We start from the raw sequence: 26,102 nt of genomic DNA on the forward strand, positions 1-26,102 counted from the left end.
AGACGACGACGGTCGAGTATTTTAATGATGGCAATAGGCTGTTGGTGTGTGGGGAGAACAGGATTGGGTGCATGCAAGCCTGAAAATGATGAACAACCCATCTTGCGCTGCGTCCGGCAAGCCCTTGCAACACGTCGCCAAACTGGGAACAGCTCGATAAGGTCACGTGCAACCCAGAGCTCGACGTTGCCCCGTCAACCGTTGGCGCTTGGCCACTAAACAATGAAAGGAGCCGGCATCAGCACCTCGACCGAGCTCCCCACTTTGTGTCGATATTGGGAGTTACAACCCCGGAAAAGCTTTGGAATTCCCCTTCTCTACTACTTTCCTTGTGCTGCACCAATATTTTCTTGCTGTCGCGGCGTAACGTATACCGGGTATAGAACCATCCTCTGAACCTCGGACAGGCAGTATGCCTGTGGCGACCACCGAAGCACCAGCCGTCGCGCTGTCCTGTATGATTTCCTGCCCAAATTCCGATCCATTTTATTTCTAACATTGACCCAGTTGCCAATAACTTCTGGGGCAAAGATGACGCCGGTGTCCATCCTCTCCTAGATCGTATGGCTGCGGCCAAGCAAACAAATGACGAATTGAAGTCGTTTTATAGCGGTAAGAGGTGGCTTCGGCTCTTGCGTGCGCAGCATTGAAACTAATCTTGAGAATAGCCCGCGCCTCGCTCGAAGATGAATATGCCAAGAAACTCCTCAACCTCAGCAGGAAGGCGCTGGGCTCACAAGAGACCGGCAGTCTCAAAGCCTCGCTAGATACTCTCCGTGGAGAGGTCGAGAGCATGGGCAAGCAGCACCAGAGTATTGCAGCTCAGATGAAGACAGAGCTGGAAGAGCCACTGTCCGCATTTGCTGGTGGTATGAAGGAGCGTCGAAAGATTGTTCAGAACGTCATTGAAAAGATCTTGAAGACCAAGATTCAACAGACGCAGCAGGTCAACAAGGTATTTTCACGTTTCTACTCGCATAAACGAGTCCATCTAACAGATTAAGACAAGAGACAAGTACGAACAAGAATGCCTGAAGATTAAGGGCTATCTCGCACAAGGTCACATGGTCATGGGCCAAGAAGAGCGACGCAACAAAGCCAAGCTTGAGAAGACGCAAATCAGCCTTGCGACTTCCAACACGGAGTATGAAACTGCGATCAAAGCGCTTGAAGAAACGACTGTGCGGTGGAACAGAGAATGGAAGGCTGCTGCCGATAAGTTCCAGGACCTGGAAGAGGAACGTCTCGACTTTACAAAGAGCAGTCTCTGGACGTTCGCCAACATTTCCTCGACCGTATGTGTCAGTGATGATGCTTCTTGCGAAAAAATTCGTCTCTCCCTCGAAAGCATGGAGGTTGAGAAGGACATTGCTTCCTTCATTACGGAGAGGGGCACCGGTCAAGAGATTCCCGACGCCCCCAAGTACATCAACTTCCGCCGGGGTGACATGGATAACCAGTCCGAAATCTCAGACGATGATCGGTATTCAGTCGCGCAATTCCCTCGCAGCATCAATCCTGCGTTCCGATCCTCTTCACCTCAACCGTCGACTTTCGAGTCTCACCATGATCCCTCGTCCAACTTGGCAAACGATCTTGCTCATCGAGAGAACTTGATGCAGCCTCAAAGCAGGGAAACTACAGTTACGCCTCAACATGGACCGCCAAGTCAGGGAAGACCTTCCATGGACGAGCAGTTCCGTCGAGGCCCCCCGCAGATGAGCCCTGCGCAATATGATGGCAAGCAGCACGGCCCTCTGGCAGCTGTGCCGCACGATCCTTACCCAATGGATGGGATGACAATGCTTTGTCGTACTGGGCCGCCCTCCGACATGAGTTCCCAGGTCACATCTGCAAGGCCAGCTAGCATGGGCTCACACAGCGAATATTCCAACCCGAACTCGTTTTCCAGCGTCGAGCCTCCTAGCGGCAAGACGTCACCTATAAAACAGGACCCTGAGCCCATCGCCACCCCGGAAAAGCGTGTATTCAAGAAGAAGAGCGGATTCTTCCAGAATCATAGCCCTTTCCGCCGCAAGAGCACTAAAGAAGTCCACCCAGAAACGGGCCGGAACACCTGGCATTCGAATGCTGCGTCTGGAAGCCCACGCAGACCACCTCTGTACAGCCAAGAGGAGCAGAGCAGGCACGCTGCCGCGGCAAGAGCCCCTAGTCCTGAGCCTATTGATGCCAATGCCAGCCTTGCTCTTGGTGTTGGTCAGAATGTTCTGCCTGTCTCGACCTCGGATACACGCCGCCGGGGCAGCCACGCCCCAACTGCTAGTGTTGACGATACCGACCCGATTGCTGCTGCACTCGCGGAATTGAGAGTCGGTGGTAACAAGGCCGGCTCTGTCCGTATGTCCGCTGATCGCTATCACGGTGTTGCAACCCCGGCACCTAGCAATCACGATATGCCTGCTGCTACTCGTGGCACACCGCCAGCATATAGCTCCCAGTCACAGGTGTCCAGACTCGGCGTACCACCACCAGCAGTGACATCAAAGGCCATGAAGCAGGCTTCTAAGAAGGTTGCCAGCCAGACGCGAAGCATCTTTGGCGAAGACAGCCGAGAGAGTGGCATGTCGCCGAGCTCGCGGCCTGGAACTCGTAGTGGCTATGATATGCCGAGAGCGGCATCCCCTGCTCCTACGCGAAGTGCATCGCCGCAGCCCAGAATGGGTCACGACACCCGCTACCGCTCTGCGTCCCCCAATCCTCGCACACAGCACCAGAGAGGCGGCTCGCAGCCACACAACGATCCATACCGTCATGCCTCGCCTCATGGCTCCATGAGGGGCTCCGTCAGAGGATCATCGCCAGCGTCTTATGCGGACTATGGCGCTCGTCCTCACAGCAGCTATGGTGGCAGCGATATGGCAGTTCAGTTGGCCCCGGTAGGTGGGGATATGTATGGTTCCAAGCGCGGGAGAGGAGGTGACTCTCGTGCAATGGGCTTGTATGAAGGTGGTTCCCGCCCACGCAGCAAGAGTGTTGTTGATTCCTCTCGCCAATACACGCGCGATGGCAGGGTTATCCTGCACTTTGGTATGTACTCTTCGTGTCCGCCAAACTGGACTACACTAATAGTTCTTCTCATAGCACGCGCTCTCTATATGTACCAGGCAGCTATCCCAGAAGAGCTGGGATTTGCCAAGGGAGACGTCCTCGCCGTTTTGCGGCACCAAGACGATGGCTGGTGGGAGGCTGAGGTGCACGGTGGCAATGGCCGCGTTGGGCTGGTCCCAAGCAATTATCTCCAGCAATGCTAATCGATGTGAGAAACGAATATTTTTTTTTATTTGTATATGGAATGGTTATCAAGACTGAATGCAATGAGGAGGATGAACTAGGTTGTTATTTTATGCATGTACAGACATGACTTGCTTTTCGCGTTGAAGCTACCAGGCTCTTTCTGATTAGCACGTTGTATAGAACCTTGATGTAAATGCCACGTACAAGTATTTTACAGCTAGAATTGTTATTTATATTTTTTTTTCCTAAGGCGTGTCTATGCTGTGCTTGTGTTTGATCCGTAAAGCCGCCGTCCCTTTGTGTCGTCACATGCTTCACACTACGTAGTTTGAGGCGGACCCAATTTTGGGACCTGAAATTGGGACCTGACTCTCCCGCAGTGTGTCACTCACTCGCTATATATCTACACCTTTACCATTCCATGCGCGATACAGACCACGGCGCAAAATAAAGCATGGTGTGGACTTCTCTAGCAGCTATTCTTGAGCTGCAACGCAAATGGTCAATTATAGTCGCAGCTAACGCCGCAGCAGGAAACATTGCGGGATGCCGTTAGGGCGCTGACGTCCAAGCCGATGCAGCGAGCAGTCGTCAATGCGATCCTGCTCGCGTCGGGCATCGGCACCCTCCTGGCCCTCGCCGCAATTTCATCCGCGCTCTTCTTCCAGGCCTACCTGCCGCATCAAGTCGTGACCGCGCCCGTGCATCTGCAATATGGGTACGTTTATTACACCCCGCCAGGATGACTACCGCGCCGTGGATGACGGCATAGCTAACGCGCTGAGCGGCGGCGGCGCGCAAACAGGTCGAGCCCGAACCCGTACGGCATAGCTCCGTTGGTGGCGTCGCGGATGAAGTCCCTCCAAGACTACGATATTTCCGTCACGTTCATGATGCCTCGATCGCCAGCGAACCTCGACCGCGGCAACTTCATGGTCAGCCTGCACCTGATCGACTCGCGCGACCAGACCCCCATCGCGGCTCGCGCCGATGAGTTTGCCAGGGGCCATGCCGGATTCGGCGTGAGCAAGGTGCTCTTCAGCTCGCGCCGCTCGGCGCTGGTGCCGTACGAGGACCCGCTCGTGTCGCTCACGTCGCGAGTGCTCCTGATGGGCTATCTCCTGCTGTCGTCCAACTCTCAGCGCCACGAGCTGACGGTGAAGTTGGCCGAGCGCGTCTCGTTCGAGAAGGACTCGCTGCGGCCGGCGGCGGCGTACGTTGAGGTGGAAGCCGGGCAGGACATCCAAATCTACAGCACCCATTTGACGCTCACGGCGCAGCTCCGCGGCCTGCGGTACCTGATGGTCCACTACCGCCTACTGACGTACGTCGTACTCACGCTGCTGTTCTGGTTCTTTGAAGTCTTGTTCATGAGCGCTGCATGGTCGGCCTGGAGCTCGTATGTCTCCATGCCCGTTGACGGGGGTAAGCTGCAACGAGGGGTGTCAGGGGACAGAGATGCTGCTACCGATTCGGGTGACGACCTTGAACTTGAGGGTGGCCGTGGCAGGGCCGATGACGAGGACGAGGCAGGACCAAGTCGCAGCGTCAAGCGTGACAGCTCCTCATCTTTCAAAAGGGAGCCCGGGTTCAAAGGGGAGGAGACACCGGAACGATCTTTGGCTGACATCCCGCTGGTTGGGGCGGAAGCGGATGACGAGGATGATACAGAGGAGGAAGATAGGAAGTGCCAGGCTGTGTCAGGGCAAGGAACGAGCTACAGAAAGGAGGGCAGTGACACGGTGCGTCGAAGGGCGTCGCAAGGGTTTGCGTAGTTGAGCAGATTGACAGTTTGAGCACGGCATTTGGTGGTGGTGGTGGTGGCTTGATACCCTTGCTTTAATCGCAATGAAAATGTATGCAGTTCTGTTCTAAAAAAAAAACACTTGCCCAAGATTTAAGAATTCAAGTTTGTTCACACAGAATCGCTCGGATTTGTACTATTTCTTGCATGGTAGTTAATCTGTTGATGTCGCAGACACGGCGACTACTCACGTTGTACGGGAAAGAAGTAGTTGAAGGTTGAGCGAGTTGTGCTACCACTCCTTTCCCCCTTATTTCTCTATAACTAAAATATCAACAGCTTCATGTCTGTGTGTCTCTTCTTTGTACTTTTCAGGTTCTATTTTTCTTACTTGCTCGTTGCTTCACAGATGACAAGGAGGCCAAGGCTGGTGGTCCCGCTTGATGTGAGGCTCGCCATGCAATTATCGGAGCTTACCTCCTCCCCGACAGCTCCAACAACAAATAAAGAAAAAAGACCAAATAAAAGAACAGTGTTCGGGTCTCACTTCCGACATATTCTTTTTTGACGTGATCGTGATATCGTTCATGACCTCACACAACTAGCCCTCTTCCAGTATCGCGGCGTGTTGGCAACGAAACCGCGGCCGCCCCTCCATTACCTTGGCGGGCGCTAAACCTGTTTGGTGCAACAGCTGCCGTGGGGCGCTGTCGCCCCGCTGTCTGCCGCTGAACAGCAGCAGCCAGGCTGATTGACCTTCCTTTTTGCCCGCCACCTTCGATCCATCACTCGGACACAGGGATCGTGTCGAATTTGCTCTCCTTCCCAGCCTTCTGGTTTCAGCAGCACCACTCCCACCGAAGGCATCGCGACACCTCGTCAGTTGTAGCTTGCACTGCAAAGCCTCGTTCTTTGCTTTGCTACCTGCCTCAAACCGTGTGCCCGCAAGCTCGCTTCTATTACGCCTGCCCCCACACCGTATGAGGGCATTCCAGAGGCCTTTCGCACAGAGTCGCCAGCGTGCCCTTGTGTGCCCTTTCAGCTGCTAGCACCGAAAACCGCTGATTGTCTCGAGCATCGACTGCGCCTTTCAGAAGCCTCACCACACTTACTCATTCACCCATCCGCTGTATACTGTTCGCACAAGCCGTACCAAAGGTACTTAGCGCTCTCTTCAAAGCTCTTTCTTGTGGTGCTCCCCACTGCTACATAGACGACTTGTCGCTAACTAGTTGCCCAGGTTCGTTGGCACCGACATACTAATAACCACCACCACCACCACCACCACCACCAGGCACCCCACCGCCCTTCCCCAACAACGACCACGACAACGACAGCCATATCACCATCTTCTTTCGCTTTGCTTTGCTTCTCTCAACATTCGCTGTCCTCCTCGCTCACCCGACCGACCTAATCGCCCGCCCGTGGAACCGCTGATAAGCGCACTCAGTCTGTACATACCGCGCCAGGATGCCCTGCTTCAAGGGCATTGCGGTGAGCGTCCACGCCAACGGAACCCCGCTACCAGAATATGGCATGCAGAAGCAGTCCAGGTTGTCACGCATCAGCACCTACATACCCGTTCCGCAGCCCTCAATAGGCGAGGATCCTACCAAGCCTGAACCCGCCAAGTTTGCCATCTCCATCACCCTCCTCACAGCAGGCTTGCCCATCCCCTACTCCGCCCCGAAGCCAACCGAGGCCAACCCTTACCCCAAACCTCAGTTCGTCGGTGGCCTTCATCCCGGCTCTCAGGGCGATCGTGGCAGGTTCATGGGGCTCGTCAGCCCTTATATCCCTATGACCAACTCCGAAAACGAAACGATCGCTGCATACATCTACTTCGACGGCCGCGCCAAGGAGGAGGTGGCAACACTTCTGCGCCCCGGCGAGGAGACGTGGGTGAACAGCAGATGGGTTCAAGTACCAGACTCAGAGGGCGGTGGTCTTGCTGAGCGCGAGTTCCTCTTTCGTGAAGTTGGTCTCGAAAGATGGCTCAACGGCCTGGACCTTCAGGGTCACGATGCTGCGGAGAAGCTCGAGAAGCGCAGACAAAAGTTTCAACGCCGCCAGCAGCGCCAAAGCATTTCGCTCGAAGGAGACGATTATCTCAGCAAGAAGCGAGGCACTCTACGATATGGCGCAGAGGATGGATCCCCCATTGAAGCAGTCTATGACTACTCGGGCTCCTCCTCGGATGACGACGAGCCACCCGAGGCGACTGGCCAGATCAAAGTTGCCATGTTTCGCGTACTTGCCTCTGGAGAGATTAAGAAAGGAGAATACTCGCCCCAGTTCGATGCTCATGATGGTGATGAGGAGGGAACCGCCGAAAAGAGCGGCGTGGATGCCGACCTCGAGCATACCACCAGCTTTGCCAAGCCAAAAGTATTGGATCCAAAGACGATCAGTACTCAAACAGTCACTGGAATTGATGGCCCGGACAAGCCTTTTGCGGTGTTCACATTCTTTTACCGCGGTAACCGTAAGTATACTGTCCATTAACTATCCCCTCCCCGTTAGTTACTAAGGCCTATTCTAGGCCAATTACAAAAAATCGGCGTCATGCAAACAACAAAGACACACGCTCCGGCGGGATCTGCTAAACGACGATCTGGACAGCTAGATTTCTCGAGCCTTGGCCCGTTGAAGGCCGGTGGAACAGTCGGCTTCTCGGCTTTCCGCGACCAGGTTACGGAGACCTCCAGACGCCGCAAAGCCCGGAAGAAGAGCAATGGGAATATTGCCGATGATAGTGACGACGATGAGGAGAGTGACGGCATAGTCAATCTGGATCAGACAGATGACAAGGACGAGGATCGAAAGCTGGCGCCTGAAGATGCGAAGTCGCAAGGCGAGCTGGCGGACGGCGTAAACCGCATTCACGTAAGTTGTAAATGAGCTTGATTTTTCCTCTGTTGCTTAACGTTAACCTGTCAAATAGCTCAAGAGGGCACACTCGACGGACGCAGACGCATCTTCAACGCCCAGCACTCCACAGCCCGGATCAAACAACGACACACCTGGCGAATTGGGCTCCAGCTTCGTCCCCCCAATCCCAACGCCATCGACAAGCGCACACGCGATCGAAAGTCTCACGGCCGAAGCAATCGTGGGAAGTCCTCTCAAGAAGGCACGACCAAGTGTTGACCAAGGCCCCATTGGCAGCGACCAATACTCGGTTACACAGAGCCTCAGTGCTGCGCTCGGCTCCGTCATGTCGACGTCTGCCCCGAGTACCTTTGCAGCCGAATCAAAGCCGAAGTCGACGACAGCCGAGGAGGAAGAGCTATAGCGCAGGTGCAAAACTTGGTGCTGTATATCTGCAAACCAGGAGCTTTCCACATTTTTTGATGAGCGTCGCAGACTCAGACCGACTTCCCAGATAAACACATCGGGACAACATCGACAGGACTAAACAGGTGGCATTTGTTGTTTTTGGACACGAGCCCAGATATGTTAATGCCATGAAGCACTACCCTGCTTCACGGCGTAGAACTCACCTTCTCTAAATGGACCATGATGAATAATGCATACAGGATGGGAAGAGCTGCATAGGTGGCTGGAGCGAAGCGTGGACTGCTTCTGCTCGCCCGGAAAACATTTTCTTTATTGTTTTTTTGCGCGGTTTGCGGGACTTGCTGTCGGAACTTGGTAGGCGGGAGAAAGGTACCTGACTTCTATACATGCGGACAGTAATTCCACGCAACTTGGATACACGATGCATTTTGATGACTGTAAGCTGTGCCTTTCAGTGACGCGGGTTCAGAGTCTCGCTCACTTGCGTACCTACATACGTGCCTGAGTGTGCGTGTAGCACACTCTATGTGATACCTGTACCATGACAGAATTGCGTAACTCTTGGCATTGGATTTCGGTCATGGTCGCGCTCGAGAGCCTTGTTTAGACCAAATCGGGGCGCTGGCCGCCCTTTTATTCACTCGAGGGCCTCATGCCGGGTACCCCATCCCGGTCTCGAGAAGGTTGACGTCTCCCCCGCTAGCTCGCATCTTCTAGGCGTCGACGTATTCGTCACGTCATTTTTTTTCCTTCTCTTTTAATAAACCCAAGTTATTGCTGTCGAAGGATTTTTTCCGCCAGGAATATCCTTTTTAAAAGTTAACCCTCAGAACCTCCAAGATAGTAAGCTTCAATTGGGGGTCCCCGATGGCGCGATTGCGAACTGCTTGCCTGGCGGCGCTGGCCGTTGCCGCCACCTCACACGCACACACGGCCGGCGATGCCAGCCAGAAGCCAATCACCCCGAAGCAAGGGGGCGGGGGCTCGAGGAACCCGCTGAATGACGACCTGGCCAAGTTTATCCAGGAGGCGCTCGACGTATGGCACGTCCCAGGCATGGCCGTTGGCGTCATTGACGACGACCAGATCTACACCGAGGTGAGAGAAGCCGAGTTCTCTAGCTCACCCATATCGTGCTGAACTCAAACAGGGCTACGGATTCGCCACGCTCCCTGACGTGCGCGCCACGGCCGACACGCTGTGGTACGGCGCGTCGACCTCCAAGGCGCAGAGCGCCGCGCTGCTGTCGCACCTCATCCACTCCGGCAATCACAGCGCCTTCGCGGACGCCGGGTGGGAGACGCCGATCGCATCCGTCATCCGCGACGACTTCGTGCTGACGGACGAGTGGGCGACGGCGCACGTCACGCTCAACGACGCCGTCAGCCACCGAACGGGCATGGGCCGGCACGACCTATCGTTGCACCGGGAGCGAGACGGGCGGCCGGTAACGCCGAGAGACGCGGCGCGCAGCATGCGCCACCTGGCGATGACGGCGGAGCCGCGCGTGCGGTACTCGTACTGCAACCTCATGTACACGACGCTGGGCCACGTCGTCGAGACGGTGACGGGCGTGTGGCTGGGCGAGGCGCTGCGGACGCACCTCTGGGGGCCGCTGGGCATGGCGTCGACGTACTTTGACGCGGCCGACGCCCTGCATGCGCCGGAGCACTTTGCGGGCGGCTACGCGTGGGACGAGCACGCGAGCAACTACACGCTAATCGACTACATGTCGGTGACGGACGTCGGCGCAGCGGGCGCGGTCATCTCCAATGTCAAGGACTACGCGAAATGGGTCCGGTGTCTGCTGCACAAGAGCGCACCGCTATCTGAGGAGACGCATGCCGATATCAGGAAGCCGAGGATGTTTGTGTCGGCAGACTCGGACGGCGAGATGGGCGTGTCGACTTACGGCCTTGGCTGGAGTCGGGAGACTATGCATGGCCACGCGGTGTTCCAGCACTCGGGAGGCATGCACGCGTACGGGGCAGAGGTGTTTTGGCTGCCCGAAATCAAGTTTGGCGTGGTTGCGTTTGGCAACACTGCGTTGTCATCCAATTTCGCAGAGTTGGAGGTTGTATACCGCCTGATCGAGGATAAGTTGAACATTCCGGCTAAGCAGAGGATCGACATTCGAGCCAAGTAAGTCTGCGTTGCCATGATTGATATGGACGTGCTTGCTGATCACCGCATTTTTACATAGGTCGATGAAGACCCGGGATAGCCTGCCGACCAGGGCAAAGGCTATTGAGAAATTCTTCCCCGACCGACCCGAGACGCCGCAGCTAGGTTTCTTTGACGCCGGGCAGCTTGTTGGGCATTACAGGGATGAGGGTTGGGGCGACGTGACATTTACAGTGGCGGAGAATTTCGAGGGCAGCAACAAGACCGTGCTCGTTGGGCCGCGACTCGATGCCTCATTTAGGCATACATTCTTCTTAGAGCACATGACAGGTGACTATTGGCTTGTGCATGCCTCGATGCTGGGCGACAGCCCCTACACGACGGAGTACTTGAAGGCAAAATTCGTGGCTGGAGTGGATGGAAACCCGGCTGCGATGGATCTTGATACCCAAGGCGTTGCTACGCCCAGCGATGGTATTGTCCAGTTCAGAAAAATCGACTAAAGCACCTTTATTTGATCGGATGGGATATTCGATTTCTCAAAACTCTTTAGAATGTTAGCTTTTGCTCGCGTAGAAGTAGTCATGAAACAATAGCAAAAGACAGAGGTGTTTCCGGTCAGACTCTTGAGCTTTGAATGATCAACATGGAGATTCAGTTGGCCGTTCTTAATGGAAGCTTTCGTCATCACGTAGGAGATGCCAGAGGCAAGGGATGTAGAGATGAAGTAGACAAAGTAAACGAGAGCGACCTACCAGAATCAATCAAGAGCAACGCGATAAGACCGGGCCACCAGCTGTGCATGCCTGATTGGCAACACATAGACGCAGCGGATGACTGCATCACAGCTGAGGCTGGTCTGGAACTCAATTGAGGAAGAATCTGTACGAGCATAAACCCTGTGCGAAGTGAAGTTTCGGTCAACTTTGTTAGCGTCAATGTTCCTTTTTTTTTTTTTTTTTTTTGTTGCATACCCCCGCTTACCGAAGCTCTACCTAGCAACGCAGGTTGGTACCAGCAGGTTGGGTACCCGGTACTTGGGGTTGTTGGGCACGTAACGTGCAGAAAATTTGGTGACCCGCCAGGCACCTGCGGGCACTGTATTATCAAGCAGGGGCGCCAGCCAATGTCGCGCAGGCTGACATGCCTTATGACTGCAAGAGGGACCCGGGCGTTGTTCTGAATGGTTATGGAGTATTGTTTACTTGACTTTTCTCTGGTCTGGCTGGACCGCCCCGAATAGTGCAATTATGCCGAGCTGTACACTGTGCTGCCCCTCTTCCCTGGCGGCTGACCCCACCATCCACATCACAACCAAGCTCGTTGTTTTGGGCACCCGCTATTGCGACAACCCGACTGTCTAATAAAAGCTCTACAGCCTCTTGATCTTCCTCTCTTACACACCTTCGGCCCGTTGCGCACTTCTTATTCTTCACGCCACAAAAAACACTTCCTAACCGTTTTCTTACCACAAATACCGCCAAGATGTCTGGAGGTATGTGTACGGCTCTGCCCCTCCTTGGGAGGGGTTGCCAACCCTGACAAACGCGACAAATTCGCAGAGCGGCTAACCTGGGAAAATGTTGGTAGATTTTGAGAACGTCGCCAGTATGTGCCCGAAGCACCGGCTCCAGACCCTGCGGCGATATGCAATCTAACGAGGTACTCTCAACAGGAGAATTCATCAAGTTCTACTACGAGCAGTTCGATGCGGACCGCAATAACCTTGCCTCTCTCTACGTGAGCGAAGCCTCCAACCCCTCATTCTAGCGCAGAATGACGATCTTTCACAACGGCGGTTTCGATTGCTAACGTTTCTTTTCCCATAAATTCCAGCGCGAACAATCTATGCTGACATTCGAGTCCTCTTCCGTTCTCGGTACCAACGCCATTGTTGAGAAGCTCACCGTATGACCGTCCCTGTTATGTACCGTCGTTGCCACCTTCTCTAACTCGCCGAAACAGTCTCTTCCTTTCCAGAAGGTCAAGCACCAGGTTTCTACTCTCGATGCCCAGCCCAGCATGGTTGAGGGCGGTATTGTCATCCTCGTCACCGGTCAGCTTCTTGTAAGTTAATCCATGCTTGCGAGTCATATTGCGCCGATCACAGCGGCTAATCAAGACTATGCTACAGGTCGATGAGGAGCAGCGTCCTATGAACTACACCCAGGCTTTCCAGCTTGCCCGTGACGCCGCTAGCGGACAGTACTTCGTGTTCAACGACGTCTTCAAGCTGGTCTACGGTTAAACGGTGGCGCAGGCACAGCCTAGCCTGTAAAAAGGTGGCGTATGTGAATGGCATATAGAATCGAGCGCAAGTAATGGCGAGGTCCTTTTGGAGGTTGTTTAGACAGTCCTCGAGGAGAGCTTTCTAGCATTTTTATGGCTGCACGCTTTGGAGACTCTTGCCCTAGCACACTGCTCGGTCGGGTAGAGAACAGAGAGCTGTAGGGTTTCAGTGCCAAGATGAATGAAAACAATCAAAGAAAGGATACTCTTCACAGTGATAGCTTCAATTAATTGTAAGCGATGCTGAGTGGAAACTGCAGTGGTCAATTCGAGTGACTTTACACTGTAGTGGTCGATATCTATTTTTGACATGCATTCATTTCACTCACATGCAGTATGCCGACGACACTGGCTTGATTATCCGGCACAGCTTGATGAATTGTCGCTATTTTGATTATTTGGGAAGAATAGTCGACCAGCATTACGAATTTTCTAGCATAATGCCTTTTCTTCTCCGACTTGGTCTTGGCTTCTCCATGTCCTGCTTCATATCCTCCTCTAACAATACGCAGTGTAGGTCTGTATGTATGTAGACAGACCCCCTCGCACTGTGCCGCGGGGTACTAACTAAGGGCCGTAGCACAATGCGTGCACATTAACAATAGCGGTACAGTGCCTGCGCTAGCGACCGCTGTAGTTGCTGGGGCAATTACTGTGAACGCCCATTCAAACAAACGTGCGAAAGGAACCTATTCTGGTCTGCATGCAATGTTCAATATTGCACTCTATGCATTCTCAACCACCACATGAGCCAGAACGAACGGAAGAAACCAGGCGCTGGCTTTGCATTTAAACCGGCAAACAGCATCGCCTCATCAGCGCTCCCAGACTTTTCGAGGTCGCAGAAGACGCCAAACAAGAGGATCGACTCAGCACTCAACGAACTAGACAGCACCATGGTCAACGAACGCGCACCGCCGTCGAAGTCTCTGGCAAACCGACTTGCAGCAAGTGACAGCGCTGGCCCTGCTAAGGCGAAGGCGGCCGATGACGACGACGATATTAGTGCCATCGTCAACGGATGGGCCTCAATTAAGAGCAGCGACCGCGCAGCATCGACACCTCCATTTCCACAAGCCAGAGCGGTGCGCCAGTTTGGACACCCGACGAAGCTAGTATCGTCTCGGAAGCAGAAGGCCGATGTCTTTATTCGTCAGACAACCCGTCCTGAGCATCACATCACCAGCACCAAGGTCCACGCTCCAAAGGCCCAGACGTATACCGATCGCAAGCCCCCTCCCCCGCCCGTCTTCAACTCGAACCAGGCCGAGAGACCCGCCCGCGGAAAGTTCGGCGAGGAAGTCTTCTACACCGACCCGGCAAAGGCCAGCGCAGACCTGAAGGCTTTGCTTGAAGGTGGCATGGAGGATGAAGCTGAAGAGGACGACCAGCAAGAACCTGCGATAGCTGAAGGTGCTTCTGACGGAAAGAAGCCGGAAAATACAAAGAAGAATAAGAGCAAGCAACGTGTAAGCAAAGATGGGAAGATAGACGGTCTTAAAGTCCGGCTGTTACCTCATCAAGTGGAGGGTGTCGAATGGATGCTTGGTCGTGAACTGGGCCCTGTGAAGCGAGGCACCGTTCCCAAAGGTGGGCTGCTCGCGGATGATATGGGTCTCGGCAAAACTCTTCAGACCGTCTCTCTCATTCTGTCAAACCTCAAACCGGAGAAGGGCTCGGACGCTTGGAAGCCTCAATATGAAAAGATGGAAAAGACTACTTTGGTCGTCGCCCCGTTAGCACTCATTCGGCAATGGGAGCATGAAATCAACGACAAAGTGGAAAAGGCAACTGGATTGAAGGTGCATGTCCACCACGGCCCGCAACGGACAAAAAATTTCAAGGATCTCACCAGATATAATGTTGTTATTACAACATATCAGATTTTGGTATCAGATCATGGCAACTCATCAGAGACCGAAGATGGCAAGAAGACTGGCTGCTTCGGGCCAACATGGTGGCGTGTTGTCCTAGATGAAGCTCACACCATCAAGAACCGCAATGCGAAGACAACAAAAGCCTGCTATGCCCTGCGCTCAGAGTATCGCTGGTGCTTAACCGGTACACCGATGCAGAACAACCTGGATGAATTGCAGTCACTTATTAGGTTCCTGCGGATCAAGCCATATGACGAGCTGCGCCAGTGGAGAGACCACATTGACCAGCCTTTGAAGAATGGCAAGGGGCATGTTGCTATCGGGCGTTTGCACAGTGTTCTCCAGTGCTTTATGAAACGACGCACAAAGGATATTCTTAAGGAAGAGGGCGCCCTGAAACCCGGAGGCAAGTCTGCTGAGGGCGAAGAAGACGATCCGGGTCCTGGTTTCAAGCACACCGAACGAAAGGTTGTTACCGTCTCCGCTGAGCTGTCAGCGGCAGAGCGCCAATTTTATAACCGCCTGGAGGATCGCACCGGTGAGAGTATGAAGCGTATGATGGAAGAGAAGCTCAACTATCTGAACGCATTTACGCTGCTGTTGCGCTTGAGACAAGCTTGTAATCACCCGAAGCTTGTCGAGGGCAAGATTGAGAGAGATCGGGATGCTATAACGACCGACAGCAGTCAGAGTCAAAACCAAAAGTCACAGGAGTCTGAAATGGATGCCATGGCAGACCTATTTTCTGGAATGGGCTTGGATTCCAAGAAATGCGGTGTTTGCTCTATGGAACTCTCCAAAGACGATGCCGCACAAGGACTCAACACTTGCTCGTCTTGCAAGGAAGACATGGTCCAGTTCAAGGAGTTTGAAAAGAGCAACAAGAAGAAGAAGATGGGAAAGCACAAGACAAAGTCGAAATCCAAATCATCCAAGTCATCCAAGATACGACAAGCCGAGCGAAAGCAGGAAATTACAACCGGCAAAATGGCCCGACGCCCGCGCAACCGTAATACTGTTCTTGACAGTGATGACGAAGACGATGTCGAGGGCAGCTGGCTTGTTTCGGACGGTGAAAGGGGTCCTTTGAATCTGGGTAAAGCTGGGGGCGAAGAAGATGAAAATGCCGCTGGCCCTACAGAGTGGCTTCGGTCCGAGTCGGAAGAGTCGGAAGAGTCAGAAGATGAGGACCAAAGCAACTTGAGCAGCTTCGTCGTGGATGACGAGAACGAAGCAAAGCCCTCGCAGGACAATAATGATTCTCTGTTGTCAATAGACGCCTTGACTAGGCAGCTTGAGTCACAGACACTAGAAGACAAACCGACTGCTGCCTCGCAGGCTTCCGCCACAGAGGTGGAGGACGAAGATGACGATAGCTCTGAGGGGAAATCGTCAAGCTCCGTTTCTGGCATTGACGAGTCAGAGCTCTACTCTGACGATGACGACGTGCGTCCGGCGCCAGGGTCGAGCCAGATTGTGGCCTCGGCAAAGATTCGCGAGCTCAGCCGCATTCTGCACGCTGAAGCTCATGAGCACAAGTTCATCGTCTTTTCCCAGTTCACATCCATGTTGGACCTGGTCGAGCCCTTTATCCGCAAGGACGGCTACAAGTTTACGCGCTACGATGGCAGCATGCGCAACGATGAGCGCGAGGAGAGCCTGCGCCAACTCCGCGAGGACAAGCGTTGTCGTGTGCTGCTGTGCAGTCTCAAGTGCGGCAGCCTGGGTCTCAACCTCACAGCCGCCACGCGCGTCGTCATTATCGAACCTTTCTGGAACCCGGTACGTTTTTCTCTCCTCTCATTGCAGACCACCACCCCTCTAACCATAACTCCAGTTTGTCGAGGAGCAAGCCATTGACCGCGTCCACCGCCTCAACCAGACCGTCGACGTGGTCGTCTACAAGCTCACCGTCGCCAACACGGTCGAGGAGCGCATCGTTGACCTGCAGGAGAAGAAGCGCCTGCTCGCTGAGCAGGCCATCGACATGGGTGCCAAGAAGGGCGCCCTCAAGCTCGGCCTCAACGAGATCATCGACATGTTCAAGCCTGGCGGCCACTTTAGCAACGGCACCGGCGCGCGCGGCGTCCGTGAGCAGGTGCAAGCAGCGTCGCGCCTTGTGGTTGATGGTAGCAGTGGCAGGAGGGCGCCGCCGAAGCGAGAGGAGAGCTCCATCTACGGACGGCGTTGGTAATTCTGGCTGTGTCAAAGACGATTATCTCCTCCTTGCATTTGTACATGGAGAGGAGATGGGTTGCTTATTTATGATACCCGTATGCGGGATGTATTTTTCAAATGAGGTCATTCTAGCGGCATGAGAACATGGCGTAACATAAGATGTTGGATTACACGAAAAGGTCCCCGCTCGGGCTCTCGATGATACTGCTGTTTTGCTTCTATTTAGAGAATGATGACGATATTCACAATAAAGAGCGCATCGATGCATGTTTTACTGAAGCAATAACGCATGATTACTGAAAAAAATGTCTTCATGAAACCAAATTTTCAAACAAAACGTGTCGCTAACTAGCTACCTAGTCATGAGGTGATGCTGCTGCCCGGTTCCCACTGCTTTCAAGTCGCACGGTCTTCCTGTCTTGAAAGCGCAAAGCCAATCAACCACTTCATAATCCACACGAGCCAAAATTCCTCCTCATATGTTCTACAGAAGGCCCTACATGATTTCTGTGGTCCCTTGCGCTTATTAGTAGCCGCCGGGCTGGCGGTAGTAGTCGTTGGGGTTCGGCGCGCTAGGGCCGTCCGGGGCAGACGCCCCAGGCGGGACGTATGGCTTGTACTGAGGCGCGCCGCCGCTGCCGACGCCGGGAACTTGCGGCGGCTGGCCGGTGGGAACGGGGGGAGGGGCCTGTTCAGGCGGTGCGTAGCCCTGGTAGTGCGGTTGCGAAGACGCCTGCTGCTGCTGCTGCTGCTGCGCGGGCGGTGAGGTGGCAGCGTCGTCTGGGGGAGAGTAGAAGCTGTTGGGATTGTGCGGCGCGATGGGGGAGTCATAAACAGACGTGGCGAGCTCTTGCGCGCCGTAGGTGCTCTGGGGCCGTTGCAGGGGCTGCAGGGCAGGAGGCTGCTGCTGCTGCTGCTGAGCGGGTGGGTGGTACATTTGCTGCGGCTGTGGCGAGTAGGGTGTGTATCCCTGAGCCTGAGGCGGCGGTGATGTGCTACTGTTGGGTACGGGCGGTTGCGTGGAGGAGGGGATGCGCGGTGTCGGGTCGCGAGGGGGGTACTGCTGCTGGTGGCCCGCGGGAGGTTGGTTCCCGACCTGGGACGGCACCTCGGCTCCGCCTACGTAAAATGGAGCGTTGCCCGGTTGGCCGCCGCCAGGTGGGAAGTTGGGAGGAGGAGAGGAGGTCTGGTAGCCGTGGTCTGGGCCAGCCTGGGGCGCGGAGCTATAGTATTGATTGGGCTCCTGTGACGGGGGTGGCTGGTTGGGATAGCCTCCGACCTGAGGGTAGCCTTGACCGGGACGCATGGCATATTGCTGGTAGTTGTGTTGCGGGGGGTGCGCCATGGAGGACTCGAGAAGCGATTCGTAGTCGCGGCGTGCCTTGATGAACTTCTCATTGAGCTGTGTAAAGTCGTCTTGTACAGTATTAGCATGTGATGGCTTCTTCCGGGATTACCCAATCTACCTTTTTTCTGTGAATACTTTTCGATCAACTTGATAAGCTTTGGACGAATCGCTAGTGTTTGATGGTACAGTTTCTAGTAAACGTTAGCACGCCCAAGCTCTCCCGGCTTTGCTCAGGTATGGTATTCTTCTCACTGAAATCTCCTCATTGTCCTCCTCTCGAGGACCTGTGTTAGAGGCACTGAGCAGAGTCAGGAGCTTCTCCACGTTCTTGATTTCGGCAAAGACCTCGGCTTCCATTTGCGCCTCCCTCTGCAGCTCATCGGGAGTTGGGTCCGTGAGCTTCTCGACGTAGTTGAGCGGAAAGATGCCAGTGTTGCCCTTGAGGGAGCCCCGCCACCAATCCTTGTATACGCTCTCGAGGACGGCAATCACATCGCCCTTTTTGAACTCGAGCTCTCCAGGCTCAGAAGGCGCAAAGTCGAACAAGGCACGCACTCTGCTGACGGTGGCTGCCGTGGTACCAGCGGTGACGGGCGGAGCTGGTGCGGCGTCGTCGGCGGTCGAGGATCCGGGTTGTGCGGAGGTGGAGGATGCGGCAGCCTTCTTGCGGTCTTCTTCCTGCAAGCTCAGCTTTAGTGCCATCTGCAGCTCATCGTCCTCCTTTTGCCTGTCTGAGGCAGTGAGGCCCTGCTTCTGCGGTGCGCTGGGGGCTTGCAACGTGGGGTTGGTTTGCTTGAGTCGGTAGTAGGCGTCGTACATGATGCCAAGCTCGGCATCCTTGCTAAACATGTCGCTCCAGTCCTTCATTTTTTCCAAAATCTTACCCTTGACTTGTTGATGTGTGTTTCGGTCGTTGGCGAGCTTGAGGAGGGCGTCGGTAAAGGCGCGACTGGAGACTTCGCGGTGCATGGGCTTTCCACAGTTCTGGCAGAGAGCGTGCGCAAGCTGGAGGGCGTTTAGCATGCGGGGAAAAGAAGGGAACTACGGAATTTCTACCTCGAGTGTGTATAGTTGGACGTTCGCATTACGATGCGCGAGACGCTTGATCATGCTCTGGACAGCTTCCTTGGGGCCGGTTGGGTCGCCGGTAGCCTTATCGCAGACCTCCATGATGGCGCCCCAGTCCTCGGAGGTGAGGTTCTCGTCTGTCGCCTTGGCTGGAAGAGCGTTAGTATTGCAGTGGCGAGCATGTGAGTTTCACCCCGTCACAAGACCTACCGACGGCATCGTCAAAAGGACCGACCGCGGCCGCTCGGAACATGGCTGCGGTTGTTGGGTCGAGAGGCAGGAAGGCTGGACGGCAGGCGAGGGGAGATCTAGGGTATCAGGGGTATCTGGGGATTAATTTGTAATTGGCAGGTGGTGTTGAGGATGTTGCAGCTGGGCGTCGAGTCGATACAGAGGCTGTCGCAAGAAAAGAGAAGAGGTGCAGTGGCGAGCTTGGTGGCCAAGCAAGGTATGTGGTGGGCGGACGTCAGCCATTCGCAGGCTGAATGGAGCAGTTCGTCATCAGGACGCGAAGGCTGGGTGGCCAAGTGGGGTACGTACCTACAGATGTTCATTGTGTCAGAGGGATTCAAGGCGTAGTAGACAGGGCGGGTAGAATAGACGAAAATTATAAAAAAGATCAAAAGTGACAAAAAGAATAAAAAAACCCCTTTTGTTAAGATGCATAACAAAAGACAACCCCTTTTGTTAAGATGCATGTTTGCAAATGGACCTCATACAGCGGCAGACACAGCGCTGGCGTGTACAGCGGACCAGGTAGCGTGGCATGGTGTGCTGCAGTGGAAACGTGCAACAATGTTTAAGAATCACTTCTCATGAGCAACCTTTGAATTTGAATTATGTGATATAGAAGCAAAGGTAGTATCGAGTACCGGATTAACTAGAAACGCTTTTGCTGGTCTCTTCATCTTCGACTTGCGGAACTGGGCCGAGAGCGCGCGCGCCTGTTTTAGCGGTCCCATTATAGCACGGCCAGGCTTTGCAGCCACCTACAGTAAATCATCACCTGCCTGACAAGGCGAGCCAAGAGCTGGATAAGCATCATGACAGCCCTATAGGGCCACGCGGCTCGCAGAAGCGAGTTTTACGGTAGTCCGAGAGCTATACAATGTGTTATATAACTCTTAATTCCTCAGAAATTCCAAAATAGTAGATGGCGGGTACTATGTACTGAGATTGCACCTACCAGTGTCCCTTACTACCTGTACCTACATACATACCTACCTACCACATCAGATCAGCCTTGGAGCAGCTGAAACTGAGCCAAACGCATCGTCGCAATTTCGTCTGTATTTGCAGAAATAGAACTGTCCATCCAAGCTTGATGGACCTACATCAAAACGAGAGACGACTGCATAATAAGCGTCTTACAATCCTGCTTCCTATTCAAAAGTACCAACAACTAAGTTAGTCCCCGGCCACAGGTAACAACAAACTGCCAGCCGAGCCGTGTACTGGCAACACAGACACGAAATTGCCGAAATTGCAGATCATTGTGGATTGACAGCTGTTCTGCGATACGTGGCACGGAACAGGACGAGAGAGCTCTCCTCGGATGGCTGGCGATGGCATACTTTGCACCCCAATCTTGGGGCGCCACGGTATCACGACAGCTAGTAGGCAGACCTGCAGCATTATGTACGGTGCGGAGTAGGTAGGTAGGTAGGGGCTGGCTTTGTTTGAACGTGGCCCTCGTTGACTCACTCGTTCACGAGATGACTAGCCGAATCATGGGGAATTGGAGAATGAGTTCGGTGTAACTTGCATCGGTGCCGTCGGAGCAACTGACAAGATCACGGCCATGAGCCAATGGCTCGCCCCTGCTCATACAGTATCTGGGCAAGCATTCACACGCAACCTCATGGCCAGTGTTCCAGAATTCTCGACATCAAGGTTGCACAATCCATACAAGTGTGCCTAGATACGATCTGGCAGCCTAAAAGGCGTGCCCTTCTGTTATCCACAATAACAATACGGATACTCTTTAATATGCGTACATACAGGTACCTAGCAGCATCTCCAGCGAGGGCGACTGCGACCGGTGACTTGCGGGTATCGAATACTGCATCGGGACCTGACTTGTGGGGCAATCAACGGGCGCCAAAAAGGTATCAGCAAGCTGCGATTGGGTACAGGATACCTGCCGTCATCTAGTCCCTGTCATGGCTGCCTGTCTCTCTTGTCTTTGCCTGTCTTCCGTCCCCATGGGCGGGCCAAGAGCCATGATGGACACGTTCTAGCGCCGTCCAACCCTGCCTCGCTCCATCCGCTTAGCAAAGTACCTGGTTCATCAGCCGCTCGCCTACCAATTTCCAGGTACCACGATACCAAACGCCCCCCCGGCACCCACTTTCTTCTCCTTCTCTCCACGACCTGTTGGCACTGGTTGGCTACCTAGTGTGGTGTTTGGTGCTGATGAAGGAGGTAGGGTAGCCCTGCCATCTATCGGCCTGCCCATTGCTCGCTCATTGCGTTATCGACGCTGCTGTTCGAGTCACCTCTCCCATCTCTCCCATCTCACATCTCCCATTCCCATCAACCTCCGTTCTCCTCCTCCTCTTCTTCTTCTTCTCTCTCGACCTCTCTCCTCCCCTAATCTCAGCCTCTCATACCTTTATCCAGCTAATTAGCTCCCTCCTCCCTCTCCTCTCACTAGCCTCTCCCGCGACTACCGGCCTATGACGAAAGCTACCTACCTCAGCATCTATCGGATCATCATCACGAGGTCCCCCGACCTGCCGCTACGAATGACCCGGCCTCGGACCCATCCCCCATCACACATCATCGACAGACCCAAGGCCACTTGACGAGCTCGACCATCGCCCTTTCATCTCCGATACATATACTCTCTGCGCTGCATCCATATTCAGGCTGTACTCGCACCGCGTCTTGTCGTCCTCCTGTGCGCTGCTCTGAGCTACCCTTGTGTCAGCTGCTGTCCGACCGCCACTGGTGACTAGGTAGCTACCTAGCCACCACTACCGATCCTCTCTCTACCCAACTACCTCTCTATCTATCTACCTGCTTCACCTACGACGACAGTGGCTTAATATCGCATTCCATACACCACCCACTATCGACTGCAAATCGACGACGATGGAAGAGCGTACTTCTACCGCCTAATCGTCCCCCATCACCGCCCCCCTCCCCGTCCCCGAATCGCGTCCGTCCAACTCCTTGCCATCTCTGTCTTACACCATGCATCAACAGGCAAGGATACCCCAGAGGAAAGCCTCGTCGCCCTCGCCATCACCGCAGATTCCATCGTCCCGCAATGTACCCAACGCTGATGCTGGCATCGGCGGAGCTCGTCCCCGGGCCACATCTTCTCTCTCCGTGAACCAGCCTGCACAGGCTTCGGCAGCCGGTGACGCTCCAACGGCCTCGGGCTTACCCGCCGATTCTGTCAGGAAGCTGGACCAGATCGTACAGGTGCGCCGAGCCAACGAGAGAATTCCCCCTGCCGCGTCAAAGCTGACAACTGGATAGAATTTCTACACCAAAGCTGCCGCAGTGATTCTAGACTCTAGGATGAAGATTCGACCTATGCGCTACTCTAATGGAGTAGTCAAGGTGAATAAATGGGTACGTACCGTCTCCGTCTTCGAGTATTCCATCCAACTTCTAACACCTGATGCAGTATCAAATAGAGACAGATGAAATTGATGACTTCCGAGAGGAGCTCAGGACTTGGAAGGCCTGTGGCAGTATAGAAAATCTCCCGCCCCCGATGGTCATCGAGGTGTACCTAGATGCATCATCCCTCAAGGAAAGCCAAAGTCTAATTACCGTAGACGAACAAGGCAAACGATGGGATGTCATGGAACAGCTGCAGTCGTCCAGATCAAGCGATGCCGCTTCGCCTACCACATTTGCCCGCAACACAGAAGTCGTCCTGGAACGCTGGACCGTGGAGCTGATACCCGGCAGCTTCCCACCCACCGAAGACTTTGGTCCCATCCTCCCAACCATCTACAAGAAGGCTATTGTCTTTTTCAGATCCCTCTTTGTTACTACCAGACTCTTACCAGCCTGGAAGTTCACTAGCCAGGGGAGGGCAAAAGGCTGCGTTGCCGCGCTCTCCCCTCGTTGCAGAATTCTTCTGCAACGTCCCAGCAGGAAATCCCCGGACCTGTTGAGGGCCCCCATCGATGGCAGACCCGACCCTGTTACAGAATACATGTTTGGAGATTTGGATGTCCCAGTCGGTCGTTTGAGTACGTCGGTCACGTACAGAAACGAATGCAGCTTTAGAGTCGATGACGCCGAGTCGCTGCTGAGTTCCAGGTTCATGGGCATTGATGAGAACTACTTCAGGCCTTCCATACCCCAAAGAGTCAGTTCACCAGGGGTCACACAACCAGAGGTTGGCTCGCTACGAGATCATCGAAGAAGGACTAGCATCGGTGATGTTCAGCAGACCTACGGGAGCCTATCAACCTTCCATGGCGACGGGCCCCTGGGAACCAGCCCCATGTCTGCTCTCAGATCCGTCAAGGTTCCTGGCTCTGACACGAGCTCGCCACCAGCCTCTTTACCAAAGCAGTCGGACTTTGATGCTCCCAAGTCACTGCCCATTGGCACCAGGGGCCAAACCAGTCGCCATGGAACCCGACCTGATGGATCTGCCAGAAGACCATCCATCTCGTTTCAACCATTCAAGGCCGGCTCTCTTTCTGGCTCCCCTGTACCTCGATCTCTTGAACCAGAATCGCCGGCGTCGCTGCAGGGCCGGACGCCAGCTTTCCCGACGATGCAGCCTAGGCAGCGAACATCGTTGACAGCTGGTATGCCAGCATCTCTGCGGGGCGGGCCTCCACAACAAACAGACGTTCCCGTTATCGGTTCGCCACGCCCCTCCTCTTCAAACCGCTACAGCAGTAGTTTCACACATCGACGAAATCGCCCATCCATTAGCGGACCAAGCCGCGGAGGGCTCGATGATGAGCAGGGTAGCAGTGGGAGACAGAGTCTTGCCTCCTCGGTCGCTCAGCCCGGCTCCGGGTTCCTGGCTGAGCCGGATAACGCTAGTTCGGGGTCGCTGCCTGCCGATGACGATGGCATCTCGGACTTCTTGAAAGTTCTAGATAGCAGGAAGACACTGAAGAGTTTCGAACCAACAAAACGGGACTCAGCGGCGAACAAGACCGTTGCGCAGCTGTCTAGGTTTCACCTAATGCGGGAGTCGAACAATGCATTGGGAGATTCCATGACTTCGTCCATGCAACTGCAGCGTTCCTCGAGTTCGTCGAGTCGACAGTTGACAAGTATACCTGGAATGGTTGCGCCGGCGTCCATGTCGCCATCTTCATCGTCACCTGGCAAGCCCATCTCACCGCACACCCCCCATACACCCGCGATCCCATCACGCCTTAGCGAAAACTCGATAGTCGATCATTCCGAGGAGCGCTCCAGAGCAGTTTCTCGAGCAACACGTCCCCAAGGCCCATCGATTCCGGAGTCAAGTCGTCAAAGCACCATCACCCAGGAGGGTGCCACTGCCATTGACATACCGCTGTCACCTCGCCTCGGCTTACATCAAAGACGATCAAGCTCAGTTGCGCAGCAAACTAGGGCTACGGGTGATGACGAGGAAACGGATTCAGCTTTTGCGAATCGAAGTGTCAGCTTGGGAGCAGAGGACAGAGAGCCCCCGACTCTTAGTACGCTCCTTGGCCGCCAAATGCAGCTGGATGACGAATCTACTGCACGGGAAAGTCCGCCTAGTAGCCTACGTCCCGCCCCAGAGATCCGATCTACCAGTGTCTCAATGGCGATGCTCCGCGGATCTACAGAAGAAACACCCCCAGACGGCTTAATTTCTGTTGCACAGTCTTCGTCGCCGTTTCAACGGAAGCGGTATGCCGGCATGAGCGCTGGCCGTGGCCAAACGCCTCCGCCACAGTCTACGCAGCCTGCTCGAGGCAGCTACACGGGTAGTTCCAGCAGCCGCCTTGTCCGTGGCGACGATGAGTCGGTCGGCGACGAGCCCCTCATGTTTACGCTGTCGGAGATGGATGCCCAGGGTCGTCGCAGCATAGAGGAAGGGCGGGGCAGTGTAAATACAGGAAGCAACAACGGCTCAGAGAGGGCCATGTTTGAGCCTCGCGGCACTACCAGAAGAGGTTGGTAAATTGAATTTGGACATACCGAAGCATGGAAAAATGTACAAAGGAGATGGGATATTGTCCCCATCACGATAACAGCTTGGTATAGAATAAATGATATAACGATGGCACCTCTGCAAGTTCCCCTTGTTGTCCTGGTAACGCGGCCCCTGATTTTGCGGTTTCTGAGTATCAGACACTCGCTGCTTAATGCATATTAAATGGATGGTGGTAGCTGTGCAACACCTACTGCGGCAGCCGTACGAGCACCTAAATTGAGAAGGAAGGTGAGCGACTTAAAAATAGAAAAGAAAGTTAAGATGGTCAGGACAGCCAGGAAAGTCCAGATAGTCCAGATAATCCAGATAGTCCAGATAGTCCAGATAGTCCAGATAGTCCAGATAGTAACGACAGTAAAGATAGGTGGTCGCGGCCCGTGCCGAAGGACTGGGCGTTAGCACCAAAGCAAAGCAGGAAATTGATCCAGGCCAGGACAACGCCGAGGAGCAGACTTAGGACGAAGAAGTCTCCTCCATGTCATCAACAGACGATGACGACGCGGGGAGCGACAAGGCCAAGCCAGAGAGAGAGTCACTCAACGAGGAAAGCGCCAAGGACATCGACAGCGATGATTTGCCCATGGCCGAAAGACGCAAGACCAAGAAGCAGATCGGCAAAAGGAAAATCCAAGAGGCCAATGCTGACAAGCCGGTCACCCCCAGAGTCCAAGATCAATGTCGAAGACGAGAGCAAATAAAGAGACAGACACCGTGCCATCAGAAAGAAGGATAGGTAGGATAGGGACAAAGAAA

The 26,102-nt window shown here is 54.3% G+C and overlaps 7 protein-coding genes across 7 annotated transcripts; 6 read left to right on the forward strand and 1 right to left on the reverse strand.

The window, feature by feature from the left end:
• Positions 1-412: 412 nt before the first annotated feature.
• On the forward strand, positions 413-5,030 carry ISF_02492 (SH3 domain protein; the record flags this gene model as incomplete). The annotated part of the gene is made up of 7 exons (XM_018846098.1): positions 413-455; positions 508-612; positions 669-955; positions 999-3,048; positions 3,103-3,233; positions 3,786-3,973; positions 4,061-5,030. 7 exons carry the CDS (start codon positions 413-415, stop codon positions 5,028-5,030), a joined length of 3,774 nt encoding a protein of 1,257 aa, XP_018706805.1.
• Positions 5,031-6,469: 1,439 nt separating this feature from the next.
• Positions 6,470-8,294, forward strand: ISF_02493 (hypothetical protein; the record flags this gene model as incomplete). Its single annotated transcript, XM_018846099.1, has 3 exons — positions 6,470-7,484; positions 7,542-7,885; positions 7,944-8,294. 3 exons carry the CDS (start codon positions 6,470-6,472, stop codon positions 8,292-8,294), a joined length of 1,710 nt encoding a protein of 569 aa, XP_018706806.1.
• Positions 8,295-9,166: 872 nt separating this feature from the next.
• On the forward strand, positions 9,167-10,926 carry ISF_02494 (Beta-lactamase-type transpeptidase fold domain containing protein; the record flags this gene model as incomplete). The annotated part of the gene is made up of 3 exons (XM_018846100.1): positions 9,167-9,397; positions 9,450-10,441; positions 10,503-10,926. The coding sequence occupies 3 exons, from the start codon at positions 9,167-9,169 to the stop codon at positions 10,924-10,926; spliced, it is 1,647 nt and encodes a 548-aa protein (XP_018706807.1).
• A 982-nt stretch (positions 10,927-11,908) lies between these two features.
• On the forward strand, positions 11,909-12,671 carry ISF_02495 (nuclear transport factor 2; the record flags this gene model as incomplete). Its single annotated transcript, XM_018846101.1, has 6 exons — positions 11,909-11,918; positions 12,014-12,031; positions 12,099-12,163; positions 12,260-12,331; positions 12,389-12,490; positions 12,558-12,671. 6 exons carry the CDS (start codon positions 11,909-11,911, stop codon positions 12,669-12,671), a joined length of 381 nt encoding a protein of 126 aa, XP_018706808.1.
• A 937-nt stretch (positions 12,672-13,608) lies between these two features.
• Positions 13,609-16,783, forward strand: ISF_02496 (SNF2 family helicase/ATPase; the record flags this gene model as incomplete). The annotated part of the gene is made up of 2 exons (XM_018846102.1): positions 13,609-16,371; positions 16,427-16,783. The coding sequence occupies 2 exons, from the start codon at positions 13,609-13,611 to the stop codon at positions 16,781-16,783; spliced, it is 3,120 nt and encodes a 1,039-aa protein (XP_018706809.1).
• Positions 16,784-17,293: 510 nt separating this feature from the next.
• ISF_02497 (SH3 domain protein) lies at positions 17,294-19,436 on the reverse strand (the record flags this gene model as incomplete). The annotated part of the gene is made up of 5 exons (XM_018846103.1): positions 17,294-18,183; positions 18,234-18,306; positions 18,368-19,120; positions 19,172-19,332; positions 19,394-19,436. 5 exons carry the CDS (start codon positions 19,434-19,436, stop codon positions 17,294-17,296), a joined length of 1,920 nt encoding a protein of 639 aa, XP_018706810.1.
• A 2,945-nt stretch (positions 19,437-22,381) lies between these two features.
• Positions 22,382-26,082, forward strand: ISF_02498 (Autophagy-related protein 13; the record flags this gene model as incomplete). The annotated part of the gene is made up of 4 exons (XM_018846104.1): positions 22,382-22,615; positions 22,673-22,768; positions 22,824-25,308; positions 25,838-26,082. 4 exons carry the CDS (start codon positions 22,382-22,384, stop codon positions 26,080-26,082), a joined length of 3,060 nt encoding a protein of 1,019 aa, XP_018706811.1.
• Between the last annotated feature and the right edge of the window lie 20 nt (positions 26,083-26,102).

This window comes from Cordyceps fumosorosea (assembly GCF_001636725.1).
Source record: "Cordyceps fumosorosea ARSEF 2679 chromosome Unknown scaffold_4, whole genome shotgun sequence".
Lineage (NCBI taxonomy): Eukaryota > Fungi > Ascomycota > Sordariomycetes > Hypocreales > Cordycipitaceae > Cordyceps > Cordyceps fumosorosea.